Raw genomic sequence first — 27,230 nt, 5'->3', positions numbered from 1 at the left:
CTCTGCTATAACATTGCTTGCAATTTCAGCTGGCTAAAACGTTGGTTGTAGCAGCTCAATGTGTCTGTGTATTACTGATTCTAGTAGTGTAAAAATTCAAAACCTGTCTGTACTTTTCCTCCTCTTTTTCCTTGAAAATTCAGGGACATCATCCTGGTTTCTTGGACTCGATTTGGTCCCGCTGCAACGCAAGGGCAGATACCAAGAACTTTTGCAGTTCTGAAATGTTCAAAGGAAACATAATGTTGAATTGCTATGCAACACCTGAATAATGAACAAGCCAGGAGGATACACTATTTTGAAAAACGTTCATGCTACATTTTTGCTATTTACAATATCTGGCAGCTAACATGATACAATAACTTCACTTGGATTCGCGGGAAGGGGACGGGGGAACAAGCATTCTTTCATCAACCATAAATTCAGTAGCAAAATCCTCATCATTTTTACCTAACATATCTTTTAAGCTACATTCTATATTCCTCCCCTTCAGCACCCAAAATCTTGGCTTTATCTTTTTCTCTAATGAATAACTAAAATACCTTGGATAATCCACCACATCCCTCACTGGTTTCTCCATTGTGTTTACTAGGAATTCATATTTTGGTTTCAGAACCTCCTCAATACTGTATCCGAGCAAAGGAGAGAACCTGTGAACCATGAAAGCAACATCCTTTTCTGACAATCCTATCTTCATCAAGTAGTTCATCCTGTAAAACATTGCCACATTAATAAAGAACAAAATAACAGAAATTCCTGTAACTATTTATAGTAACCAGCCAAGAAAACTAGTCATATCAATTTTATTAGGTACCGTACATGTGATGATTGACATGTTACGAGTTCAAAGAAATGGTATGCATGCTCTCCATACTTTATCAAGCATAACAAAGAGTGTACACGTAAGATCACATTGCTAATTAACTTAAGGCATCTGCTAATAATAGGATTACCTGGGAAGTAAAGTTCTTTCTACATGAGACACAAGAAGCTCTGGATACTTCTTGATAGCCCGAGGAATGCGATCATCAGAAACACCAATAGCATTAAGGAATTTAATCTTTCTATTAAGAGTTCTCTCGGTGCTGGTAGCAAAAATTTCAGGACAACGAACAAGTATCTTCCCAACAGTTTCTGTATCAAACCCTAGATCCTCTAAAAATGAAACCACCTGGACCATTAAACATGCAAGAGCTTAGAAACTGGCTCTGTAAAGAGCATGAAATACACTATCAGCTGCAAGCAAAATATAGATCCCCTAATAACGAAACCACTTGTGTACACAGTTAACATGCAAAAGCTCAGAAACTAGCATCCACACAGAAAACGAAACTCTCTAACAGTCGCCATCTGGATTTATTTTATTGAGAGCTTGTATTTTGTATTTATCGCAGTTCAAACAGGAATCACTTGATTATACAGAGCGAAACTAATGGCCAGGAAGCTATTGGCCTCTGAAACACATTCAAACTCGAGTAAAACTCTGTGCTTCAACAACTGGTTAGACAATCTCTGAAGCTATAAGATGGGCCATTTGATGGCCAGCAGTGTTTGGTAATCCAAAACCTAACTTGATAAAAAATTCCTCATGTCCACCTCAGATTCAGTAATACTGGTAACTGGTAAGTCAACATCACTCACTTCAGAGAGAAGACAATCAATCATCCATCTCACATCAAAAGAACAAAAGACCATCCAGTTGGTAATCAAATATATTATCACTATACGATCTTCCATCAGTTATGTAATTGCATTGTCCTGTTAGTAATCCTTATCCAGTGTTTCCTAGCAGTGACAAGGGATGTTCTTAAAGCATATCATCTTCCCACACTTCTTTATAACGGACAGTTCTTACAAACTTTCTTACATCTATAAAGAGAATAATATGACCTACATGTTAAAGCAGATAGATTGAAGGAGAGAAGCGACTGATCTAAGCTCATGGATCATAATATATGTGATCACTTACCTGGAGAAATTCTTGAGGTTTCAGTAACAGTAATTGAGGACTTGTAGCAATAACCTGACCCAACATCTTGTTTCCAACACCTAATTCCCTAAATTCTTCAACCATTAATTTCAGCTTGCTAGTTGAACATCCCAACAAATAAGGCCATCTTCTGATTGCACTGTCAACACTTGCTTTTGGCACCTGAAACATATCAGTATCAATTAGAATAAACAGGAATGGAAAAAAAAGGTTCTAAAAAAATTTCACACACTGAACAACATTAGCGTTAGGATCAAATCTTATATTCAATTGAAAATGAATTTGTAAAGTAGAAGACATTGGGAACATTGGGAATGAAAGGATTATCAAGTTCTCAATGCCTGTTACTTTTAAGAGAATGTGATTATATTCTCGAATACATCTTCCTTTTCCCCCGTCTTTTTATACATAATTCAATGTGGTTTCTGGTTTGTATTCTCTGTCTTGCTCATACCTCAATCTGTACAAATATATTCAATGTGGTTTCTGCTTGTAATCCCTACCTCCCTTCCTCCCTCCCTCCTTTGCTTTTTTTGCCAATGAGTACTACTTTTATTTGAAAGTAAGGAGAGCTTCCACTATGTTTGAGGATTAAACTCCTCCAACCAATCTAGACAAGACTTTGTCGGGAATAAAAATCCGCACCTTTGTAGAAGATACTTTAAAGTTTAAACAGGACTACAAAGTAATAATTCACATGTTGAACCGTTTTACTTCAAAATCCATCATGCAAGAGAGAGAGAGAGAGAGAGAGAGAGAGTGTGTGTGTGTGTAAGTTTTTGCCCTAGTGGCAGCCTACTCCTTCGGAATTGAACCTTGGGATTTGAATCATAACAAGGTTCGAGTCCTCACTCATGCTAATAATTTAAAAATAAAAAATACTTATAAAAAATCTTGCAAGTATAAATAAATTAATAAAAACTAGTTTTCATGATTTGGCTAAGCAAGCAAATTGTACCTTCTGTGAATCAAAGAAAGAACTGATCACCCCATAATTTTCCTGAATCCTTGCTGAAAGAATCCAAGGATATTTTATCAATATTTTACCAATATCTTTATTCGATGCAAAAACCTGGAGAACAATACAGACAACAATGCTCAAATACCAGGTGGAAAAGGATAGGAAAGTTAGGGCATCTACCTCATAAAGCTGTTAATGCTATTTTGTTTTTATAGATATAACAGAAAATTCATAAATGATACACAGACATGGAGATATGAACCATACCTTCTCGAAAGTTTTGAGTTTTGCTATGATATCTTCGACGTTGCTCAAGATAATTGACGGAAATAACAGAAGTACCTTTCCCACACACTCCTTGGGAACTCCAATACTTCCAAGAAATTCCACTACAGGAATCAAATGAGATTCTACTGATAACAAGAGGAGACGAGGAAATGATCCAACTAGAAAATGAAAAGACGAATCTGCACAACCCAACATGTTTAGACCTCCCCGCCTTGCTTCAATCTACACCACGAAATCAAAAGTTAGACAGCAAGAAACAATAACAAGAAAGGCTAAAAGCTGTAAGATAAGAATATCAAATGTTGAGAATTGAAAATAACCTTTTGGAAAAAGGATAATGTTCTCTGCACATCATCATCAATGGAAATTGATAAGCACATCATCATACGACGAGCATTTTTCCCAAAGAACCCTTTATCATCACTGTCAGAAAATAAGATTTCCTTCATATACTTAACCTAAAAGCCAATGAAAGATGAGCGACAACAAATAAGCAACAACTCTAGCCACCAGACACAGTCATGTAAAACTATATATAATCATAAATCATCAAAGTAAGAAAAAAATGTGAGAAAGAAAACTAGATATGAGAATAAGAAATTTTGATATTCACAAGAAGTCCAAAATAACAGAACTAAATACATGTATTGCTCAACAAAGTTTCCTACTCTATGTTGAAATTCCTATTTCAGATCCTATGGTTTACAGGTCAATGATGTCAGGACTCAAGACCAGTGTGTTACAGCATTTTGGGTGTATGGTTGTCAGAACCTGCCTGCCCATGTTTTCAATAAATAATATGAGGTAACAAATTATCAATTCATCTCGCCACTCCAATTTCCATACTTAATACATGAAATGAAAAACAAAGAATGATATGCATAGCCGTATTAATATTATTCCTAAATCACTAATAGTATGAACCCCAGAGGTAGCCAGTCAATGAGAGTTAACAGTGCAGTTTTCCGCTATAAAAAATCCTTATCCGATTAATTACTCAAGTCATAACCTTAAAGGCTCAAACCCTGTACCTACTATCACTAGTAGTCTGTCGAGGTAGCCAGTCAACGAGAATTAAAAGTGCAGTTTTCATTACCAATAACCGAAATCCTCATCCAATTAATTACTAAGTCATAATGTTAAGTGAAATTTCCATCAAAAGCATTCAAATTTTCAGCTGAGAATGTTGTTATAATCCTAAAAGGTTTACAATAAAGCCAGAGAAAATTGAAAGCACAATGTATGGTCACACACACACAAACATATACCTATGTGTAAAATATAAACTTTTTTTGTATGCCAAGTAATATTTCGAAAACATCAATGGATATATTTGGTTATTTCTACTCTTTTTCTCCTGCAACATTCCGGCTCACCTTACGAATAAGAGTCAGAAGGGACTCTCCAGAAGCATATCTGGCAAAATACATAGCCGAGGGCAAGCTCAGACCAATACTCTCCAAGAAAGCAGCTTTTCCATCATCACCTTTTTCCTTAGCCATTGAAAACACCTTCTCCTTAAACCCCTCAAAAACGCCAATCCCACCATCTTTAAAATCATCCCCATTTTTCCACTTATTCCAATCCTCCAAATCCTGCACGCTCTCAATCAACATCTTAGTGTACTTGGGGCAAGTGAGGGAGATGGAGTCAGATTCCTGCACAGGAAGTCCCAATTCTTGGAGAAGCTGAGAGATGGCTTCCTGAGCTTGCTTCTCGAGATGGCCATATTGGTGGTCCGACTGGGGATTGTTGTTGCTGCTGCTGCTTTGGGGTGAGGAACAGAAAAGAATATGGAGAGAGGGGAGGTGGGTTTTATGTTGATGGAATGTGATTCTGTGTTGGAAGAAATGGAAGGGATTTTGTTGTGAATTGGGAGAGAAATGAGAGGGAAAAGAGAACTTAGGGCTAAATTTGAGAGATGAGGAAGAGAAATCAAAGGGGATTGGGAGGGACGTGATGGGCATGGTGGGGGTAAAACCCTAAAACCCTGCCTCGACACTCTTGAAATCTTTAAACCCTTTCAGCGGTTCCTCTACAAAAAACCAGATTTCGGCCCCTTAGAGTTAGAGATGACCCCACGTGCACAACACGTGGAAGAGGCTTTTATCTTTATTTTATTCCATTTATTATTGTTTAGGAGAAATACTTTAAATTCCAATTTATTTATTATTGTAAGAGTTTTTTTTTTTTTTTTAAACAAATTCATGTTTATTTGGCTAATAAAACACATCCATCATTTTTTTTGGGTAATCCGTAATCGAAAACAATATCATACAAGTGTTTTCAGATTAACTCGGACCATAAGATAGAAAGGCATACGATATGAGCCTAATTCGAGGCGTTAGGCCTGTGCAAAGAAAAATTTTCACCTGCGACCAACTAAGTTGATTTTTTTGGGTAATCGAAAACGATATCATACAAATTTATCTTTTGAACATTCAATATGATATTAACTCGGGTCGCCAAACAAAAAGACATTCGATATAAGCCTAACTCAGACCATCAACTCTCTTGATTCTCTTATCTATACTCTCTTTGATTTGCAAATGTAAGTTGGAAGCTGTCACAGGCCTGAGAAAAACATGAACAACTAGGATCTGTTTAACCAAACGACTCCTTAATTACACAAAAAGACCTACATATAGGACAGGAACCATGAACCCGGGGTCCATCCAGCAAAGTTAAGAACACCATCATCCAAAAAAAGTAAACTTTTAAGTGCAAAGGCAGGTTACCTACTAGCTATTTGTACACATGACCAGAACACAGTTTGTTAACTTCAAACCCAAGTCCCTTTAAAAAGAGGATCAGTAACTGCAGTAGCTCCAAAAGTCTTCACTAAATCAGAACAAGACTCATCATTTGCTTCCTCTACTTCTGTCTTGAGTTCCAAACCCAGTTCCCCTTCAATATCGTCCGAGGCCGATATCAGCACGAATTCACAACCTTCATACTTCAAAAAATCAGGAGGATCAGCTGGGTGCCACTGTCTTTTTCCGAACAGCCCTTGCAGATGGGCTGGAAAGACGGCCTTGCGTTTGCTTTGGAGTCCAGTAAACCTTGAAGTGCTTTGCTGATCAGGGTTCTTTATTTGGATAACAAATGAACCTTCACGCTCGACATTAAGGGACTCCTGCGGCTTGTTCGTTTTGTCTTCCGGTGGGAGTTCAAGCTTGTAGATCAAATGAGTGTGCATCCTCTTATTGCCTCCTGCATTGTGCCTTAGTATACGGTACACACCTTCTCCTAGTGCTCTTGCCGGTGGTTTGATTCTACGTCCCCTTGTTTTAGTATCATATTCCTCTGAAAATGCAGCACAGAAGACCATATGAATGTATACATATACTTCGCAAATACACAAAAATACCAGACGATGAAAGTTCGAGTATGAACCTCCTTTGAGAGCAGTCTTTACATCATCTATGTTGGTAGTTACCAGTTCTACAAAACCCCAGTATGGTTGGCGTTTCTTGCTTGGATCTGGAAGGCTTTTCCGTCCCATAACAATAAACCTCAGCAAACGCTCCTTCTCAATGTTTACTTTCTAGAACAACGAAAAAGAAGGTAAAAAACTAAATCCCCCAACATTGCAAGTTCTTAATGCAGTAGCGAAGATAATGATTCAGAGAAGTTTATGAACACATTACCATTAACTAGATGTTTCTCACCCAAATGTGCCATTAAACTCTCGAATTTAAACAGTGAGGATAAAATTTTCTCTCCCTCATTTATACATCCCTGGTACTAAGTCACTCAGCTTATTAGTCCGAAAATTACGCCACACTCGACACAATTGATGATCAGCAGAATCTTGATCACTTGATTTCTGTAGTTAATGGAATCCAGTTCATGGTACATGCTTTGGTTTAAGAAACTAACACAAGCCATGAACACAACTGTTTTGTCTAAAATGCTTTGCAATAGTCTATAAAAAAGATATATATCACATAATTCCAAGTGATGAAAGTTACAGAAATCAAAAGGTAATAACTACTATTACTTTCTTCAAAGAAAGCACAGCAACACAAGGAACAATGTTGGGCTTCAATAACCTTTAATCATGAGCTTCCAGTAAACAAATTTCCAAACTTTCTTAGGGAAAGTAATCAAAAGGGCAGCAAACCCTACTATTCAGGCATCCAGTTTAAATAAAACAAAAGGGTCGTTGTGTTGAAACAGAGAAAACTAAAATTCATTGATTGATTACTAACCTCACTACCATGTCCACCTTCACTCCCTTTCTTGGCAGAACCATTTCCCCCTTTTTTTGCACCTTCTTTGCCAGAGCCCGATTCTTGCTTCTCCTCCACAGGCCTCTCACCGGACTCCGGCCGCATAACAATGTACAGCCTCTGCACATCCTCTGCTCCGTGAGCCTCTTCTTTCCCAACTTTTGGCCTGTAGAAGAAGAATATCTCTCCCCTTTCCTGCAATCACCCACAATTTATAAACATACTTCAAATTGTGGGTTCTCAAAATTTTACAGAATTGAAAAAGCAAAATATGAAATTGAAAGACAGTGAGAGAGACAGAGACCTGAATCTCAACTTGAGGTTCAGGTCTAGTCTTCACTTCTTCTCCTTCACCCATTATTGCTTGCTTGTGGTTTCTGAATTTTTGATGTTTGTATCCTTTTATTGATGCACCGTTTGATTATGAAAACTCAAACAGTAATGAAGGAACTTGAACGGTCACCCATACGTGTCTTCTTAGGCACAAGACAGGTTTCTTAACATCCTCGGGTAGCCAATGTTAGAAATCCACATAAGCACACATGAAATGTGTTGAAAAGGTGTTGAAAAGCAAAGTGAATTTTCTCCCAACTTACTTATTATTGGGTGAGACATTTATGTGCACGCTGATCTAATAACCCAAATTTAAACCCGTCGAATATGAAGAACAAGTTTATATGGTATCGGTAAAAAGAAAACTGTCCAGCAGAGCGCTTTGTTGCAGTTTAGTGACCCAGAAAACACAGCACTTTTGTTTCAATTGAGATACAGAGGAGATATTTATGTATTTGAAAACAAAAGTAATCAAACACATAAATTGATGCTGCATCATGTAAAAATTTCTGAATATTTCATTCATCCGCATAAAAAATTCACATTCTACTAATTCAAAACTATTCAACTAATCAAGTTTTACCGTATTCCTTAAACCTTCAAAGCAGAACACTGAAAGAACAGAACTTGTACCAAAAAAAACTTCAGAAGTCCGTCTCTTGCAGGTCTGGATTTTCTTTCCTCCTTTGATGGATTTCCATCTCTTCTGCGGTCATGCTTACAAGTTCATCTGGTGTGACCTTTCTTGCTCTGTTTGCAATGCTGATGATCACAGCTTCCCTTCTTGGATTTCTGAATCAAGGCTGCGGCGGCATTACGAATTTTAAGGATTGGATGCCTTGTGAGAGGGAACAGCTTCTTGTGAAGCAGAGTTGACTCAACAAGACCGCGTGTCGCCGGGAAGTCTTGGAGCCGTTTCAGGGCGTCGAGACAGCGGAAAACCTCAGGACCACACGGGGAGACCCTGTTGAGTGCAGAAGCAGCAGCGGCAGCCTTCCTTGCGACATCAATAAAACGCAGAAACTCGCTCTCCAGGGCAATAATCGGCGGTGTTCTTTTCTTTTGATGAAGAAGAGCTACTGCCAAACAGAGAACTCAAGATTTGTTCTCCAACTGAGAGCGACTGTAATTAAAAGAGAGAGTATCTGACTGTATTTATATATTAGGATTCAAAGGAACCGACTTTCTAATTAGGAATCCTTGGGCGCAGAGACGTTACCTTAACGCGGAAAGGATGGGTTTGTATGTCTTTTGAACCCGACTCGTGTACAATTGGCGTCAATCGACCCGGTGTTATTTAGATCCTCCTATTGGTGCTCTATAAACGGTACTCTTTTATGCCAATTTTCCAACCAAACCCAGATGCCAAAAAACCATCTCTTTCGACCGTTTTGTGTTCCATTCCATGTTCTGATGTTCAGACCTCAAGAACAATGTATACGGCTTGTTCAGGTACATCATGAGAATTTAGGTTTTGTGTTGGTAAGTGTTGTTGCAAGTGGGTAGAACCCCGATCTTTATCTGCTTTCTGGTGTAAACTAAACCCTGTTACACTTGCTCCCCTAATTCTGTAATGGAGTGCAGCTGATCAAGATTTCGTTTGGACATTTTTTCGAGCAAGTCTTGGGCTTTCTCGAGAGATCATATGAGTATATGACAGTAGCAGTGCTGACAGGAAAGAGACAAGAGAGAGTCGATAGAGGTCTCCAACGGAACATGAATGATGTGTTGAACCAATGAAGAAGATGAGATGGGCTTTCTTGCTCGACATATAACTTCCCAGGTAAGATTTTAGATATCAGAATCACAGGTAATGATTAATTATTCAATTTCTTGACTCAATTATAATCTGTTTAATTTTCGTAAATTGAATATTAGGTAATTAGGTTCAGTTTTAAACTTCAATTGCGTACACATTAATTTTTTACAAGAAACATTATTCACTGAAGTTCAGTAGTTATTATGATCTAATTTATAGAACTGTTGAATGTTGATGGTTTTTGCTTCAATTATATGCATATATGTATAGAAAATAATGATTGTTTATATGCTTTTCTCCCTTTTTCATAAATGGTGATTTGAAGTTCACATCTTGATCAGCAAAACAAGAATACTGTAAGTTGGTTCGTTCCATCCAGTATTGCCCTGCAAAAATGCTATATCCCTTTATTTTTGGTTCGTATGTACGTAATTATGTGTCAATAAACTAATGTCGATTTTGAATTGTATATCTACAGAAATGATAGGGAGAAAAAAAGAAGTCAAACTCAATGAGCTTGGTCACAACTTCAAATGTTATGTTAAGGATCTAAACTTGGGCATAAATGTAATGACTTCCCCCACTCTTCTTAAGTTGGTCCTATGAATACGAGATATAAAAGTATAATGTACAAAATACATGTTTTAACTTCAACCTTTGTGCTCTACGTTTGAGTTGTTTCTCAATCTACACCTGTTTGTATTTCTGGATGTGAGGATGAGCTTGATTGGGTCTTTGAGCTTCCTGAATTTACTTCATCTGTTTCGCTTAACAAATCCTGCAAAGAGTTTCATAGCAATATTTTAAACTGAATACGTTGGATAACTGTTAAAAGAGCTATCTATTATGAGATTTAAGCAATTTTCATGCTTCATGAGTCGGTCAAAACTTCAGTAAAAAGAGTATTCAGTCTCAAAATCAAGTAGATCCTTTAATTTTCTTATTGATACATTTGTACATTTGAATGTAAGGTCTTTTGTTTTGTGAACATGTTAGTTGTCAACTTGTCGTTGATTTCAAATCTTAAGCTATCAGAAGGCTGCAATAATCTATTGCAAGAGCTCATAACAACTTGCATCCATAGCTTACCATTTAATGAGTCTGCATGTCTTTTGCTGCTACTCTCATGTTCCATAAAATTTTGTAGAAACATGAAACTAATAACATTCCTTGTATGTATCTATGCTCTCCAACTAATTTTCTTTTACTAGGTGATGCTCACTGGCATATAAAATGCAACTGTAAAAATGTATTTGGAGATTGCTCATGTCACTAGTCATTAACTGTCTCAATATGTATGTTTTTTCTAGGTAGAGAATTTCAGAATGATTCTCTAAATTGAGTTTTGCGTACCATTTACGAGTTCAGTTCACTTTTTATAAAATTTTAATTGAGTTGACTTGTTTTATTGTTTATTACTAATTTAAATATGTAATATTCAGACTTGATTGATTGTTTATTTTTCATTAAATTATCATCTTGGTGTTCACTATATGTCTTATTATGTGAAAAAATACAACCCTATGGCCCTATGTCTCAATGCTTAAAATCTCCTAGCATGTTATGTATTTACCTGCAATGATGAAGTACGGCCTTGGAAGGGGGGAGGTGCTGCACTGCCTCCTAAGAAGTTGTGGGTCATTTTTTCTTCAGAAAATTCTCTCAATCTGTTGAGTTCTGGCAATACTTCCTTGCCAAGGTCTGGCCTATCCTTCCTTCTGAGTTCTGCACATTGTAGTGCCAGCTTTGCAAAGCACAAAGCTTGTTCAACTGGCCAATCTGGTACAGCTGGATCCAACATCTCAGCAAATTTACCCTTCTCAATTGCTTGTTCAACATGGTGGGTCAAGCCCATTGCTGGCTTAGCTGTTATCACCTGCAGGAGCATGATTCCTAATGAATATACATCAGATTTTACACCAAGCATTCCTGTTTGTTGATACTCCGGATCAATATAGCAGAAAGTTCCGGCTGTGGATGTCATGCGGCACTGGGTTACATTCTCAGCAATAACAGGGACAAGCCTGGCCAGTCCAACATCACTGATCTTGCTGACATAGTTATAATCTAGTAAAATGTTACCGGGCTTGAGGTCACGGTGTACTATGGGCTCTGGCTTTGCCTGATGGAGGAAGAGTAGGCCCGTAGCAATCTCTGCAGCAATTCTAAACCTTTGTTGCCAAGAAAGGGCTGGCGTATTTCCTTTGTGGAAAAGACAATCTTCTAAGCTTCCTTTAGCCATGTATTCATATACCAGAATGCCATACTCTGGGCAAGCTCCTAGAAGAAGTACCATGTTTGGATGTCGTATGCAGCTAAGTACTGCAATCTGCATGAGAGTTGCGAACATGGAGGTTAGAAATCTCAATGTGAAAAGAACTAAGTCGTACTAGTGAAAGTAAGCATGTTAACATGGAAATTTTCACTATTTTTCTCATTTCGTTTCTTTTACTTTTAAAATTTATTCACATGTTTGTGATGGTATTTTTATCTGTTCAGAGATCCATATGAACTTTCTCTGTTTGAAGTTTTCTTGGCATGGGTTTCTCTGCTTGTTATCAAGAAAAACCAGAATATGTTAATTGGCCTCCAAAGTGCATTGGTCCAAAAATATAATGATAGAATTTGCCTCCTCTTTTCCCCCCGTTTTCCTAGTCCAAATTTGGGTGCAAGGGAGATGTTAAAGTATGGATAAGAAAAATATAGAAAAGAAAATCCTCACCTCTTGCTGAAATTGTGACCTTCCTTGAGCAGCGTCGGGACGTAAAACCTTAACTGCAACTGGTGTATGATCAAGATAACACTTGTAGACAGGACCATAACCTCCTTCCCCAATTTTACGAGAATCAGAGAAGTCTTCTGTTGCTGCCACAATATCATCAATATTATATCTCCTGTATCTGATATCCTTTTTGGCTAGAGAATCGATTAGCTTCTTCATTTCCTCTGCTTCTTGGAGGGCTTTCATTTCTGCATTGAGTCTTCTTTGTGCTTCTGATTCTGCTATCTTCTGAGCAGCTTCAGCTGCTTCTGCGGCTTCCTGGCACCTAGCTCTCTCCTTCTCTGCGACTGAAAGTGCAACTTCCCCTTTAAGTCTTGCCTCTTCTAATCGTTTTTCTTCTTCAAGTTTCAAGTGCTGCATCTCTGATGCCTGCATTAGGTATTATCACATTAGAGCATATATCTTTGGAATTTTGACTCAAACATCACTAGCTTGCTGATACCTTTTGTTTTGCTTTAAGTGCTTCCCTGCATGCATTACTGTACAAATCCATCGTTTGCTTCAATTCTAACTTTAGCCTCTTCATCTCAGCTTCCACTTCATCCTGTGTGTTTACAATGTCTCTTTAGATTAGTAGAATAAATTCAGAAAAGCTTGATAGGTAAGATTACACCGAAATCATCAATGCATAAACTTTGTCATGTACTGCAATATGTTGTTGCAATTTCATTGATTCAGAAATTCAAATGAAAACCCATTATGAGAGAAGTTTTATTTATCAAAATAATAGAGAGATAGAGGTTGAGCTTGAATGTTTATGTTCATATACTAAATGCAGGATCGCATTACAAAATTGTAAGAAATCTTAGAGGGGATGATTAAGGATGGTAACTTTTCAATCTCTAAGAGAAGATGTTGGTTCCTTTCTGTGTTTGATCAAATACATATAGAAATTCAAAAGGTTTTGTGAAGCAAAAGTAGACTTAGTGGAGGATTTTCTCAACAGCTTAAAATGCTAAATGCTACAACACAGTACCGTATGATGGCCTGACATAGTAGCATACATATGGCCTGACAATAGTAGCGTATGCTTTTCCTTTCTAGTTGCTGCTGGGAAAAATTCAAGAATGATATCTATTCTGTTTTTGAAATTAATTATTTGGTTGGTCTAAACTCAGTTCCTCTACATTGATCTCATTTTAACTCTATCTTTCGTTTCCGAGCTTATTTTGCTTGTTATCTTTCTTTCTTTTTTTTCCAATTTTGGTCTTTTACTTTTAAGTTTTGTGTGTGTATGTGAAATATATCTTATGTAAGAGTGATTTATCTATTATACAAGCGTATTTCTATGAGTCTATTGAGGGATGTTTATCTATGACTAGTTGCATTCACATGCTATTTTCAAGGGATGATGACCTTACCAAGCCTTGTGATGAGCATGAACATGAAGTGCTTCCACTTTCCTGTGAAATAGTTGAATGCTCATTTAGAGAGCCAAGGTCCATGAACCTGGGTCCAACTCGTATTGATCCAAAGCTGTGTTCTGAGCTAGTTGATAGCCGTGGTGTTCTTCCTGAATCAGTAAAATCAAACCCAACAGAAGATGTACGGTCAGTGCTTGGTCTTTCAGAGCTTATAAATGATATGTCAGTATCTGATTCTGAGAAATCCATCAACGTTTTGACCGGTATGCCTCTTGGTCCTCTTAGGATTGGCGACCTGATACAAGGAATAGTACTCGGTCAGTTCAATTTAATTATACGGCTCCTCTTTTTCTTTCTGTTATAATACTAGTTAAATGCTGGTATGATGCACAAAATTTTTGTTTTTGATCCACCATAGTTTTCCCTTGAAACATACTAAGAGCTATAATGGTTATGTCGTGGATATTTCCGCCCACTAAAGAATTGTCCGCTCTGGCCACCTATGCACCGACTAGTCTAGTCCTCTATCGGTAAGCTAGCCAGCAAACACATCAATCTCATGGATTTATTTCAGGAAAATATTCCGCCTCCCCCCACTCAGACCCATGACCTCTTGAGAGGAGGCGGGATATTTTCCTAAAATAAATCCGTGAGATTAATGTGCTTGCTGGCCGGCCTACCCCACAGGGGACTGGACTAGCCAGTGCACAGGTGGTCAGAGTGGACAGTTCCTTAGTGGGCAGAAAATATCCACCACAGGTTCCTTGAATGCATTACCTGAAGGATTCCTCAACTGAGCGTCGAGGCTTGAATGATGTCCTGTCTGTGAAATGTGCCATATGTAGATATTGTGTTTTCTGTTAGTAATTGACCAAGTTGCTAAAAAGATTAAAAAAGAAGTAGTTGTAAGTTGCAAGAGACAAACCTCTAAGCAGTTTCATGCTCTGTCTGGACTGTGTGTCAAAAATATCATCATTTCTTTCATTTAATATCTGTATTTGATGTGTTAGTGGTGATGTGAATGGGGCTGGTCGAGAAGCATTTCGCACTGAAGATATTTTTCCTTTTGAGATGACATATACAGTGCAAAAATCTGGTGCTCCTTTTGATACACTTCCTGGAATATCCGGCTTGAATTTTCTGCATATGAAAAGCCCTCCAAGTTGGAGGAAATTTTACCAGTCAATGCATGCCTGGATTTGTAGATAAAAAAAAACCGTTTCTAGATTGATGTCTTTCAGTCTTTCTCATGCTTGTTAATGAGCGTGCTATCCTCGAAGTTGGGGGAAATTGTTGTTGATCAATGCGGGCATGGAATTAGAAATCAAAACAATCCATTTTTAGATTAATGTCTTTATCATGCTTGTTAATATACATGTCTAATTCTGGTATGTTCAGTGTATAGTTGAAGTCGGAGAGGGGAAAAACTGTACCTGATAAATCCATGCCGAGATGAGCAACCAAGAACCAGGTTTTCAATTGCAGCATTGGAAACGTATTCTGTTAATGCCCTTACTATATCAGGGTCTTCAAGTACAACATCAAAGCATTGTACCTGATAGAGAAATTTGCATGCTTACCATTAGAAAGAATCAAAAGGAAAAGAGGTTGATTTCATGAACAACAGCGAAAGCTTCTTTGTGCCTAAAATCATTTCAGAGGAAGAAGGGAAGTTGAGCACGTACGTCTTTACAAGTACAAAAGCAACGGAAGGTAAGGAATACGTCCTTTGTTAACCTCTCAAGATGCTGCCTGTGTGGTGATTCAGCTGAGCTGACGTCAGAAACTTGAGAGTAGCCTGTATGGAAGTATCAAAATAAAGAGAAAGATATGGATTTGATGGAAAAGGAAGATTATTCTGTTGATTTTTTGCCTGCTTTGATCGAAAATTATCATCAGGAGATAAAGCATAAGAAAAGCAATGGAGGAAGATATCACAACGGAGAGATTGAGAAGAGAGAGTTACTTGAATTAGATGAAGACAATGATGTTTTGTGGAGGACATGAATTAGGATAACAGTTTGGCCTTTGACGAGTAGATTCTCCACCGCCCATTTTAAAGCAGACTGGCTACTTTTCTCTTTGTCTATTGCAACTGCTACCAATCCATTTCTTCCTCCCTTCCTTCCACCATTTGCCTTGGGATGCGACATTTTTCCCTCAACGTTTTGCTTTCCTATCCTTTTTCCATTCGAAATCCTCCAAACGAGGAAAATGCAGGCACGAAACTTTGAAGCTTCTCCAGAATTCTGTCTATGATGGCACAGAACTCAATTCCCAGAATTCAAAAAGGTTTTTGTTGCAATTTTTTTTTTGTTTTTTTGACAACCTTTGTTACTTACAGAAGGTATTGCTAAAAAATCTCTATTTTCTTGCTATTGTGCAGTTGACTTCTCTATTTTGGTTGTTTTTTTCTTCATGTTTTCATTCTATTTGGTCATTTCTCTATTATAGCTTTTACCAATTTTGGCGTTGTTTTGTTGGTTTAAATCATGCCAATTCTGGGTTTCTCTATTTTTGCTTTACAAATTCAAGCCTCACAGCTTATTTTCTTTGTTTTTCACAAATTAGATGCATGCCCCTCATTTCTCTCTTTCAGTTGAGAATTAATTATAGGCATTCATCACATTTTATCTCAACCATGGAAGTTATATATCATTCTACTACATATCTAACCAAGTCTCTTCTGCATTTGATTAAATTTTCGGCGTATTAAGCGATAAATGATTTCTTATTTGATTAGGTCTTGTGATTATATGATTCGCGGACATTTTTCAATCTATAAGGAATGGAAAGAGGGATTAGTGATGCTTGAGAGCCTCAATTTGAGTCCCGGAAGAAAAACCTTCTACAATGAGTAGAGACCATACCACTTTTTTTTTTTTAATGAACATATCACTGTTGTGATTATATAATTACCTTTTTATTCACAATTTATTCTATTTCTGTGAGCCAAGTAGATGGTGTGTTGATTTCCACTATAACCTAGTTTAGTCTCTTTCCCAAGATCCAAACTTGATGCAATTTTTGTTGCGTTTTTTTTTTAAACAGGAAATTCATCCAAGATATGACCACATTAGATCCCTTCCTATATGAGAAACCTCGGGCACGTAAGTTCCCCCTCTCACACGCACCAGGCAAGTATAGGGTGTTCGACCCATGAGGGTGGCTTCAAAGAAATTTGTTGGATGTGAGAGTTGAACCTCTCACACGCACCGGGCAAGTATAGGGTGTTCGACCCATGAGGGTGGCTTCAAAGAAATTTGTTGGACGTGAGAGTTGAACCTCTCACACGCACTAGGCAAATGATAGGGTGTTCGACCCATGAGGGTGGCTTCAAAGAAATTTATAGGGTGTTCGACCTATGAGGGTGGTCTGAAAGAAATTTGTTGGACGTGAGAATTGAACCTGAGAGACCTCTTGTTTTTTGCAAGAGTTAATCCCGCCAACTTGCCACCCAACCAACTCCCTCGGAGTTGAATCTAGAAATATTTTTTTAACCTCTTGCTTTTTGCTAGAGTTAGTCCCACCAACTTGCCACCCAACCAACTCCCTTGGAGTTGAATCTAGAAATATTTTTTTAATGCTGTGTGATGAAGTTTCTAATTAACACAACAGAGTGAACAAAGATCAAAGAAAAAAGCAAGCAATCTCTTTCTTTCTCTTTTAACATTTTCTCCAATCCCTAAAGCACGAGACTCCTGTCAACTATAAGTCTATAACCCATTTACTCTGCACATGAAGGTGCAGCATTTCCTTCCTCATGGAAATCAATTACAAAAGCCAATCTCCATACAACAACCTCCTCCATCTTCACATTCATCTCAAGTCAATGCACACGACCCCGAGGTCTACTGTCCCTTCAAGAATTCCCTGTCCTTTCCTTCACATCTTCGTCTCTATCGGTTCGAGTAGGAGAAATCATCATCAGTCCCTCTTGAGCTCCATGCATATCCTTCGCTTGCATTCGAGGTAAGATCTTCATCAGCATCACTACCATCTTTAAGCTCATTGATCTTTTCCATAACTTGTCTAATTCCCAATCTTCTGCCAACATCTTCTTCGCAACAGCACAATCCAATCTTCAAAAGATTTATCATCTCCCCTTTGCTATTCTTTGTCCCTATCATATCCTTGTCGAACACCTCGCTCGTTCTTTTTTCCTTAACCATTGTGTTCACCCAAGTTGCTAAGTCTGCATTGCTTTCATAACCTTGTGATAGGTAGTTCTCCGGGTACTTTCCTGTCAGGATTTCCAAGATTAGTATTCCGAGACTCCATATATCGGTTTTACCACTTGTATGGCCTTCGCGTGCATACTCCGGTGATTTATAAGCAATCATCGTCGCGTGAGCATGTTCAGGGTTGATCACTGGCCTTAATGCATAATCTGTCAAGAGAGGCTCGTAGAACTCATCTATAAGCACATTTGAAGATTTTATGTGACCATGAGGTACAACTATAGGCAGCTCCTTGTAGAGATAATCCAACCCCCTCGCCACGCCTTTAACGATCTTCAATCGAGTCTGCCAATCAAGCCCCGGGTTGTCCACAGTATGGTTTCCTGAAGACAAAAGGAATCATTAAAGACAAAACATAAGCATCTTTGCATATGTAATCATTGAAGATAATCAAAACAGAATACCCTGTTTCTTAATCAAAACAGAGCACTCTGTTTTGATGAATTTGTTTAAGAGAACAAAACTAACCATGTAGAAGACTAGCCAAGCTACCATTCTCCACAAACTCTGAAATCAACAACTTCTCTTCTTTCCTGTAATAATAAGCAGCAAGAGGCTGCAAGTTCGGATGCCGCAACCTCCCTAACCTTCTCATGTGCTCATGGAACTCTTCTCTCCCCACATTCTTCATCTGTTTGTACCTTTTCACAACCAATGCTTGGCCACTCATGATCACAGCTTTGTATGAGGACCCAAATGTCCCGCTCCCCAATATTTCCGCTGATGCTCGAAGTAAGTCTTGCAAATCAAATCTCTCTATGTCATCTCTCACAAATGACAACTTCCCTTGATCAGGCCTCCACATATAGTGCCCTCCTTTTACTGGTAATTTGTGAGGCTCCTCTCGGAAAGAAGATGCAATCATGTTTGAGTCGTTCGATGTGGCTCGTCCTAATTGTATCGTATTTTGTCTCTTACATTGGATTATGATACATGTTGCAGCAATGACTGCTAATATAATCCCTACAACCATCAAAGTAATTGCAACTTTAAGAAGCTTGGCACTCTTGGATGCATTAGGCACATCACAAGAGCGTAGAGGTGGTCCGCATAGATTTTTGTTTCCTGCAAATGATCTCACATTGACATTATGAAGATGAATGTTAATGTTTTGAGGATTTGAATACATAAATATATATGTAAATGAATTTGCGATGGATTTTACCTTTGAAGGAGGTGGCATCCATTTTACTTAGGCTTGTAGGGATTGCACCTTCCAAATTGTTGTTGGCTAGGTTTAGACTTCTCATACTATTTTCTTTAAAACCAGGAATCTGGCCTTCAAAAAGGTTGCCATCAAGCCTCAACTCCACGAGATTAGGCAATTCAGCGAGCGAAGATGGAATTGGCCCCGTAAAATGATTGTTCGACAGCAAAACCCTCTTCAAAGACTCCATTCTTTGGAATGCATCATCAGGAATCTCCCCAGAAAACTTATTATTCGACAAATAAACTGACCTTAGTGTCTCTATCTTCCCTAAACCAGGCCATGTACCCTCAAAATTGTTGTTCATTAGGCTTATCGTTCGAAAATTAGGCAACGATGACAATGTTTCAACATCAATCACACCAGTTAATCCCATGTTTTCAAGCTGTAAACCCCAAACACTCCCATTCAAACAAAGAACACCAATCCAATTTCCACGATTCCAATCGCATGGTCCTGTTGAGGGATTCCAATTGGTAAGAGATGTTGAATTGGTTAATTCTTCCTTGAACTTCAATAAGAAATCAGATTCTGAAGCACCAAAACAACAAACAACAACCAAAGACATTGCAAAAACAAGAACCAATGATGAAGGGGATGTTGTCCTGACAAGTTTGGCTACAAGGGCTCCCATTAGTATTGAAACAACACAAAAATGGTGCCCAAGTGACTCGAAAAAGATTGGATTTTTAAGGGTTTTGTTTGCATGAGTTTTATTTCGTATGTTTTTGGAAAAATGGAGAGAGAGAGAATGTGGTGGAAGAGGAGGAGGAGTAAGGTGGAGGGTGGAGTGAAATGCTAAGAATAGTAAGGGAGATGATGAAGATGGTCAACAATAAGGTTTGAGAGTGAAACTCAATTAGGGTTTGGGTTGCGTTGTGGGCTAAGTTGGTTGGTTTTTTTTTTGTTGTTGTCTAGAGGGAGCCGCCTAGATGGAGAGATGTAAGGATTGCCTTTGAAATTTTATGGTTTTGGGTTGTAAAAATATGGTAAATCATATTGGCATTTCCAATTATAGATTATCAATCATGTTTTTTATTTTTTTATTTAAAAAAAAAAACATGAAGTATCTGAATAAGTACTTGAAAATTTTGCATAAAAAATTAAAGACAAAAATGATTGCATTGTTACAACAAATAAATAAATATGATTATTGCAACCTTGTATTGGAATTGAAATTTTTTTTTTTGTCTATTACCCATATATAGTATTACTTGAAAATAAAATTATAATTTTTGTTGTAACATGAGGATAATCCGTCAATTCTTTAAAGAAATATATAAAAAATCTTTAAAATAACTAACCGAACAGTTCATTTCACTTATATCGATATTTTTTGTACGGTCCTATTTAAATAATTAAAAAAAAAGTGAATTTCTATGGCGACCCACAACCAACGTATATCAAACATTAGTTTTTTTGTGGAAGTTTTCCAACTCATTTATCAAACAGGTTGAGGTACAAATTGGATTTGGAGAGCCTAGCCCCCAACTATTTTTACATTCTAATTATAGCAATGTGGAGCAAGCCCAATTGAGTAATTGAAAGTGGAAACACCCACAGCCCAATTAATCTTATACTTGAAAGAGCCCAATTTTCCATTAGCTTTTCAAACACTTTTATTAGTACAGTTGAATTTCTCTCAACAAATTCAACAACAAATTATTGATAGTATATCCTATTTAGATATGATATAATATAGAATATTATATCATATGATACATACTATATATCTAAAATCTATGATTTAATGTCTGTTATAAATCAACGATTCAACCTTCATGATATCGATTGTATCTCAAAAATTTTAAAATTTCAGCCGACATGGTTTGATCCACCATGTAATTTTTAAAACTATGCTTCTTAATTCCTATTAGAGGTGTTCAAAATAACCCTAAAAACTGCATTGACTGACCAATTCGACCGATATTTGCTCAATTAAAAGATTGTCTGTATATGCAAGAGTGGAATTGATTGGGGAGAGAACTCCTATTGAGTCTTTGGCGGCTCTGAAAATTATAATATAAATATTGGACCAATTCAACTATGAACGTGAAAAATGGAATTAATTTAGAATTTCCAATTTGACTAGCTAGTCACATGAATACGTAGTGGAGAAGATACATGCAACATATATACATACATATATATATATAGTATTCATAAGTCACATAGGTTGAAAGAATAAGTTTTTTGGTAACGCGAGAATAACATAGCATGTGTGCTTTTAGACAATCCATTAAAATTTATATTCATATCGGACTAGACACGTGTAGATTCATTCGTTAAATTAGTTGGACTGTGACTTAATGCAGACCACTTGAAAACCAATTGAAAATACTCCAAAATGGACCAAGAAAATTCTAATTTGTATGATGGATATGGACATTTTTATTGTCTTCTAGGGCAGTAAAGTCAAGAGATTATTATAAGGGACAAAGATAGGAGTATTGTTTAATAGTCGCGTACTTGGCAGTCGAATATGAATACTATTCTGTTCAAGTATTTGACTGATTGTACTGACAGGTGGATGAGAATCAAGGTAGGGTTTTGAAGAATGCCTACAACCGAACCCGCAGGCTTAAGATCAAAGAATCACGTGGACAGACAGACAGTTGATGTAGGAGATAGTTTTGTGAGGCCATGAATATTGCCCAAGGAAGAGAATTGTTGACAGATTCTGAGGTTGTCGCAAATCAAGAAATTGATGGAAGCATGGAGTTTGCATTGAAGGAAGAAGACTTTGCATTCAAGGAAGCCAATTCGTTCTTACCTATTAATTTTTTTTAAGAAAAGAGCTTAGCCCGAAATTTTATTAATCAAGGAAGAGAAAACGCCTTTTTTCGATGGTTTACAAGAAACGAGGGGAGCATGAAGCTGACCTTAGCAACAAGAAGAAAAAAACACAACGAAAGCACAACCAACCAAACAACAGCAAGCAAAATAGTTCTTACCTATTAATTAGCAGAATAGTTCTTTCCAATAAAAAAATAGCATTGTAATTAGGGTACCATAATTACATATGAATTCCTTCAAGTATTTGGTTTCCTAACTAGTAGCATCTTGCTAGAGTGAATGCTATATATATAAGCCAGCTAGTATTATTTCAAAAGTATGAAATAAAAATTATCAAACGAGATTTAATCTCAAACCTCTTCTTGTTCCTTCTTTTAGGAGCTAGAATTTATCAGAGGCTTTTTAGACTCTTTGAATGTTGCGTCATCATGCAATACAATATTTTCAATATTGTTATAGAATGTATATATGCAATGAACTTTGCTCTTCTGCATTCACTTTCTTCAAGGATTCTGGATTTCAATAGCCTTTGGATGGTAATGGAACACGCTTCCTGTATTCTCCGAGCGCCCATATCGGAAAAGCATTCCGGTAGATCGGATAGTGTAACATGCAATTCATCTTGAAAACTCCAGTGATTTCCTGCACCATAATGTAATAGATGGAATATTTAGTACCAAACCCTAATTAATTAAGTTCATGTCATTCAAAAACAATTAAAATCCCTTTTAATTAATTACAAATTTAAAATACCTGTTGGGGGTAACCACCATCTTCCATTTGGTAATTGATCAATACTTTCGCCCCGCGGTGAAGAGGAGTAGGATCTCTCTCAGCCTATTTTGGACAATCAAAACAAAGTTTGTGAGATTTTATGCTTAATTAGATACAAGTTTGTGTGTATATATATATATATATATGTAGATGTATGTATAACTAGCTAGTAGAGATTATGATTTATTTTTTTACCTGGCCAGCATAAAGTAGACCCAACATAGCCCAAGCAGTTTGCACCACATTAGATCTCCTCCCATCAAGAGGTGTGTACACCTTTCTTGGGCAAGAGAGGTAGCTTTCTCCCCATCCACCATCGTCACTCTGATTCTTTAGTATAAAATCCACGCCTCTACGCACGGCCTGGCAGTTGTCGTAAGTCCTACCGGTCGCTGCTAGTCCTCCCAGCGCAAACATTGTACTATAGATGAAGCAAATCCCCCAGTTCCCATACCAGGAACCATCCGGGTATTGCACATCTTCAAGATACCTTATGGCATTTCTAATGAAATTGTCAATGTCTTTTGTCCTGTGCCCTGGATATAACTTCTTCAGCGAAACGAATGCAATGATCGATGATCCGGTGCACTCCACGTAGGTGTGTTCGATCACAATGTTCTCGAGGAATTCCATCGGATTGAGAATCTAAAATCGCGGAAAGAAAATAAATTAATTTTGTTTGCAGATATGGAAAGAATGAAAATTTCCAATGTTGGTGTAGTTTTTTGAATTAGTACCTCCATCCATTCTCCTGCTCTCACCGGTTCCCAACCTGCCAAACCTCCACTTTTGCTCTGCAAATTCACAAAACATTATTAGAACAAAGAAAAAAAAAAACTTAACAATGAACAAATTGTTCTTTAGAGAATTCAAAGTAAAAAAAAAATAAAATTAATTGTTACCTGTAGTGAAAGAATGATATTAATGGCCTCATACACCCATTCAGGTTTCATTTTCTCACCAACTACTTCTTGAGGCATTGTTGCTGCTAGAAGACAACACTGCATATATATACACATAATTAACAGATTATGTTAAGACTACTAAAAGAATTTTTATTGTGTGAATTACTACTGAGTCTCAAAATTGATTAAATTGTGTACCTTCAAAGCTTCAGCAGTGCAATCAGAGAGTTGCCAACCATGGTCTTGATCGGAGAAAGTCCACGATCCCTTCGAGATGTGTCGATGCATGCTTTCAAAATCGCCGGAGGGATTGTCCTTAACTTGAGATTTCTTGATGAAATCATAGGCCTTGGCGAGGGCTGGACCGACCTCATCCTCTGTTAAATTACTAGCTACAAGTGCTTGAAAACCAAATGTAGCATCCCACAATTGGCTACCAAAGCTTTGCACTTTCATTCCATCCTCTGCAACCCACAAGTAATCTGGGATTCTTGCAAGATGCTTCTTGAAGTAATCGCTGTTCGGATCCTCAACCCAACAACATAACATACACAATGCCTTCTCAACACATCCTATTGTTATGTATCGACTGTTTTCGTCTTCGTAGTGAATGTGTTCCATTGCTTTTGCCAGAGCCTTCTCTCTGATCTTGTTTAAAGGCCAGCGAGTTAGGAGTGGTTCAGAGGCCACGTAGAGACTGTCCCAAATAAAGTCTTGGATTAGACTATGTGGGTAGTAGAGATCCTCCTTTGCACAGCGGTGGCGCGTCTGTCTCCATTGGATTTCATGGAAAGGTTGTGTGTGGAGTTCTTCTCTCAACTGTAGAATGAGAGGTGTGATTGGACCAACAAATCTTTTCCCATATAAGTATGACATTGGCATGTAAACCATCCGGCAATAGCACCAAATTTTTGCTGCATTTACCAAAACCAATCATAACCAAAAAAATAAAATAAAATTGTGGGGAATAATTAGTACGATATAGGACTGAATCTCAGTGGATCGTAATCGTAACAAACCTGGATGAATAGGAAGATAAGAAGGAAGGAGCCAAAACTCTGGGGGCATTGGGTTGCAACCGTACCAGTCATATACACCAAGAATCTACAACAGAAGAGATTAACAATTAATACCCAATTCAATCAAGTAATAGTACGTATGAATTTGATGTCCATGAATTATTTTGTAATCGTACCGACAGCCAAGTTTTTCCCCAAGAAGGCATGTAGGTGATGCCACCATGATCAAGGATCCATTTTCTTGCTCTAGCACAAGCATTGTCTTTACCTCCATCAACTTCTATTCCAAGTATTCTCAAGCAAACATAGCTAAATGCTGTACCAAACATTGTGCTGTGCCCTTCTATGTGTATTCCCCAACCTCCATCTTCATTTTGATGATTGTATATGAAACGTAGGATTTCTTTTCGATATTCCGGAGTGATGATCGAATTGAGATGGCCAGTGATATAGAGGGAAAAGATCTGCAAATTTTTGTTTAAAGATTACAAAATTAGATTTGATAATAATCTCTATATAAGCATATGGTTGGTGGGTATTTTTTTTCGCGGTACGTTTTGGATGGATGGTACTCACAAATGGTGGAAGGAAAAACGAGACGCCACCGTTCTCCGCCGGCCAGTGACCGTCGCTGGCCTGTAAAGCTGTGAAGAAGTTGGTCGTTCTCGTTAGAGCGGTCGTCAGATCTTCATATGTAACTTCTTCTTCCTCTCCAAGTCTCACCGGAGGAATTGTTTGCTTGAAATTTTTCTCCCCCATAAACTGCACCACCAAGAAAATATTTAGTAAATCCCAACCTAGCTTACACTTGGGTACAAATTAAGAAATTAATAGAGTACATATATATATATATATATACCTGCATCATCCAAAGGAGGTCGGAGGCGGGCTTGACGGTGTGGCGATCCTCGGTGAACTTGCGACGAGCCTCCTCCACCTTGGCGAGCTCTTGAGGGGTTCCGGCGTTCGGATCGAACTCCCATGTTTGTCGACCGGAGAAATCATTTGTAGTGTACAAGTATTCAGAATAGGGTGCATTTCCACGCTCAGCAACTTTGAGCTTCCACATACTAATTTTTTGGGTGATATGTATGTATTTTTGTTGTTACACTTAGACTTAGCTAGAGAGACACCGGCTTGATCTAGTTGTAGCTAGAGAGAGCTGCTAAGCTAGCTTTGCTCTTGAAATCAAGCTGTATGGATCTCTATGAACTTGTGAATGTGTTGTGAGTTGTGAGGGAGTGCATGAAGGCGTATGTATTTATAGTCACTAGGTCTAAGCAAGCGGCAGTCAAAGAAGGATGTGTACCTGTTCAAATAAGGGATTTCAATAAATTCGAAGTTGGCAACTCTAGTTGACTGGGTTTGTGAGTTCAATAATAAACATCCAACAGTTGGTGTCTTAGTTGAGTTGAGCACACAATATTCTAATGAATTCGTGGATTTCACATATCTCATATAATACACATAAAATCATGTGTATAGATACAACTTAGCTATCGGGATAGATGAGATACAAGCTGATGGGATCCATATCATTACTGTGTTAGCTGCTAAGATAATTAGGATATCAGCTGATGAGATCCATATCATTACTGAATTCAATATATAACACTCAGTTGTTGAGATAACTGAGATACCACTTGATATAATCCGTATCATTATTGGGTTTAATATGTAGCACTAGTTAAACGAAACCTTTTTAAAATTTGTTTAATTTCCCTTTTTCTTTTCTTACTTTTTTTATTAATATTTGACTATTGACATTGTTTGAATGGAGATTTAAATGAATGATGACATTAGTTGAATACAATAAAATAATTAACATTTTCTGATATATATAAGAAAATGTTAGTGTACATTGGGAAATGAGATCTTTGCTGTGGCATATGGTATGAAGCCATCATATATCTATGATCAACAAATATGGAATTTTGTATGGGGTTCAAATTTGGTAGGCGACAAAGAACAATATTACACATACACTAGACTTGGACCGACTAAGTCATCTCTTGAAGGCTTTTCATATATTAATTATATAAGCTTGATTTTTATCACACGTCAATTGTTTCCCGTTGCCTTTTTTGACGTTCCAAAAGTAGTATGTGTGTGTCTATATATATTGTGTTTTTCTCCTATATTTGTGGATCAAGTTTGTGAACCTAATCTATAGTCATTGGATCTCTTGAATGGATGTAGCTCAAACACCCAACACTTTAACCCGACATTCACAAAATGGGTTTTCTAAATTCGCCTATTTCCTTCGACGTTAGAGAAAATTCTTAGGCTTGATCCACAAATGTGGTTCACATAAGAGAAAAATACTATATGTATATGTGGTGCCTTGTACATATACTTCTGAATTATTGAACAGTATACATCAAGATCATCAATCTTTGCACCAACCAATTTTATTTTTTTAAAATACCGTTGCCAACCTTTTTTTTTTAAATACTATTGAGAATATATTTCTCACTATAATCGAATTTTGAACACAGATATGTCTAACACAATCTATCACAACTTTATCATTTGTGTGTATATATATTGGTTGGACTATATTGTTTTTCTCCAGC

General features: G+C 37.4%; 5 protein-coding genes and 1 long non-coding RNA gene across 9 annotated transcripts; 1 reads left to right on the top strand and 5 right to left on the bottom strand.

The window, feature by feature from the left end:
- Positions 1-272: 272 nt before the first annotated feature.
- Positions 273-5,287, bottom strand: LOC120010380 (transcription termination factor MTERF2, chloroplastic). Its single transcript, XM_038861160.1, has 7 exons — positions 4,616-5,287; positions 3,560-3,697; positions 3,219-3,461; positions 2,949-3,062; positions 1,970-2,152; positions 954-1,171; positions 273-710 (listed from the first exon to the last, which is right to left on the bottom strand). Exons 1-7 carry the CDS (start codon positions 5,204-5,206, stop codon positions 365-367), a joined length of 1,833 nt encoding a protein of 610 aa, XP_038717088.1. The 5' UTR covers positions 5,207-5,287; the 3' UTR covers positions 273-364.
- Positions 5,288-5,705: 418 nt separating this feature from the next.
- Positions 5,706-8,577, bottom strand: LOC120010892. 3 transcript variants are annotated; one of them, XM_038861803.1, is made up of 4 exons: positions 8,441-8,577; positions 7,454-7,669; positions 6,636-6,786; positions 5,706-6,545 (listed from the first exon to the last, which is right to left on the bottom strand). In XM_038861803.1, the coding sequence occupies exons 2-4, from the start codon at positions 7,577-7,579 to the stop codon at positions 6,022-6,024; spliced, it is 801 nt and encodes a 266-aa protein (XP_038717731.1). In that variant the 5' UTR covers positions 7,580-7,669; positions 8,441-8,577; the 3' UTR covers positions 5,706-6,021. The 3 variants fall into 3 exon arrangements, with proteins under 3 accessions (XP_038717731.1, XP_038717730.1, XP_038717732.1); XM_038861802.1 differs by lacking the exon at positions 8,441-8,577 and adding an exon at positions 7,779-8,122; XM_038861804.1 differs by lacking the exons at positions 7,454-7,669; positions 8,441-8,577 and adding an exon at positions 6,890-7,443.
- LOC120010893 (U-box domain-containing protein 35-like) lies at positions 8,305-15,895 on the bottom strand. The gene is made up of 11 exons (XM_038861805.1): positions 15,679-15,895; positions 15,398-15,498; positions 15,146-15,267; positions 14,638-14,852; positions 14,490-14,535; positions 13,710-14,007; positions 12,791-12,892; positions 12,289-12,717; positions 11,140-11,895; positions 9,027-10,344; positions 8,305-8,930 (listed from the first exon to the last, which is right to left on the bottom strand). Exons 1-10 carry the CDS (start codon positions 15,863-15,865, stop codon positions 10,249-10,251), a joined length of 2,352 nt encoding a protein of 783 aa, XP_038717733.1. The 5' UTR covers positions 15,866-15,895; the 3' UTR covers positions 8,305-8,930; positions 9,027-10,248.
- LOC120010894 lies at positions 11,828-16,590 on the top strand. Of its 2 annotated transcripts, none has more exons than XR_005470949.1 (4): positions 11,828-11,964; positions 13,695-14,029; positions 15,111-16,004; positions 16,456-16,590. It is a non-coding gene; the product is annotated as an uncharacterized LOC120010894 (long non-coding RNA). The 2 variants fall into 2 exon arrangements; XR_005470950.1 differs by having other exon boundaries at positions 11,837-11,964; positions 13,671-14,029.
- A 768-nt stretch (positions 16,591-17,358) lies between these two features.
- LOC120010446 (pollen receptor-like kinase 4) lies at positions 17,359-20,476 on the bottom strand. Its single transcript, XM_038861247.1, has 4 exons — positions 20,465-20,476; positions 19,119-19,830; positions 18,422-19,018; positions 17,359-18,276 (listed from the first exon to the last, which is right to left on the bottom strand). The coding sequence occupies exons 1-4, from the start codon at positions 20,474-20,476 to the stop codon at positions 17,612-17,614; spliced, it is 1,986 nt and encodes a 661-aa protein (XP_038717175.1). The 3' UTR covers positions 17,359-17,611.
- A 1,611-nt stretch (positions 20,477-22,087) lies between these two features.
- LOC120010891 (beta-amyrin synthase-like) lies at positions 22,088-25,886 on the bottom strand. The gene is made up of 10 exons (XM_038861801.1): positions 25,514-25,886; positions 25,231-25,416; positions 24,831-25,118; positions 24,655-24,739; positions 23,834-24,549; positions 23,633-23,731; positions 23,468-23,524; positions 22,926-23,375; positions 22,710-22,793; positions 22,088-22,598 (listed from the first exon to the last, which is right to left on the bottom strand). The coding sequence occupies exons 1-10, from the start codon at positions 25,721-25,723 to the stop codon at positions 22,476-22,478; spliced, it is 2,298 nt and encodes a 765-aa protein (XP_038717729.1). The 5' UTR covers positions 25,724-25,886; the 3' UTR covers positions 22,088-22,475.
- Positions 25,887-27,230: the final 1,344 nt, after the last annotated feature.

The sequence above is a fragment of the Tripterygium wilfordii genome, chromosome 12, assembly GCF_013401445.1.
Source record: "Tripterygium wilfordii isolate XIE 37 chromosome 12, ASM1340144v1, whole genome shotgun sequence".
Lineage (NCBI taxonomy): Eukaryota > Viridiplantae > Streptophyta > Magnoliopsida > Celastrales > Celastraceae > Tripterygium > Tripterygium wilfordii.
The sequence above is the reverse complement of the archived record's forward strand: the minus strand, read 5'-3'. Positions and strand labels throughout refer to the sequence as shown.

Bases quoted from the DNA above. Each gene is read 5' to 3' on its own strand.
- LOC120010380 (XM_038861160.1), bottom strand. From the start codon at position 5,206: ATGCCCATCACGTCCCTCCCAATCCCCTTTGATTTCTCTTCCTCATCT. The intron at 3,462-3,559 runs GTTATTTTCAAT...TTCGTGGTGTAG, and splicing joins CATTATCCTTTTTCCAAAAG to ATTGAAGCAAGGCGGGGAGG. The intron at 2,153-2,948 runs GTACAATTTGCT...GATATGTTTCAG, and splicing joins CTTTCTTTGATTCACAGAAG to GTGCCAAAAGCAAGTGTTGA.
- LOC120010892 (XM_038861802.1), bottom strand. From the start codon at position 7,832: ATGGGTGAAGGAGAAGAAGTGAAGACTAGACCTGAACCTCAAGTTGAG. The intron at 7,670-7,778 runs GTCTCTGTCTCT...GGGTGATTGCAG, and splicing joins AACCTCAAGTTGAGATTCAG to GAAAGGGGAGAGATATTCTT. The intron at 6,546-6,635 runs GTTCATACTCGA...CTGCATTTTCAG, and splicing joins AAAGACTGCTCTCAAAGGAG to AGGAATATGATACTAAAACA.
- LOC120010893 (XM_038861805.1), bottom strand. From the start codon at position 15,865: ATGTCGCATCCCAAGGCAAATGGTGGAAGGAAGGGAGGAAGAAATGGA. The intron at 14,853-15,145 runs GTACAGTTTTTC...TTTCATATGCAG, and splicing joins TCTCGGCATGGATTTATCAG to AAAATTCAAGCCGGATATTC. The intron at 12,718-12,790 runs GTATCAGCAAGC...TACCTAATGCAG, and splicing joins CACTTAAAGCAAAACAAAAG to GCATCAGAGATGCAGCACTT.
- LOC120010446 (XM_038861247.1), bottom strand. The intron at 19,019-19,118 runs GTAAAATCCATC...GATCATTTGCAG, and splicing joins GGATGCCACCTCCTTCAAAG to GAAACAAAAATCTATGCGGA. The intron at 18,277-18,421 runs GTTAGTTTTGTT...TTTTGTCTTCAG, and splicing joins CTTGGCTAGTCTTCTACATG to GAAACCATACTGTGGACAAC.
- LOC120010891 (XM_038861801.1), bottom strand. From the start codon at position 25,723: ATGTGGAAGCTCAAAGTTGCTGAGCGTGGAAATGCACCCTATTCTGAA. The intron at 24,550-24,654 runs GTTTGTTACGAT...TGGTAAATGCAG, and splicing joins TTATCTTCCTATTCATCCAG to CAAAAATTTGGTGCTATTGC. The intron at 23,376-23,467 runs GTACTAATTCAA...CCGCGATTTTAG, and splicing joins GAGCAGGAGAATGGATGGAG to ATTCTCAATCCGATGGAATT.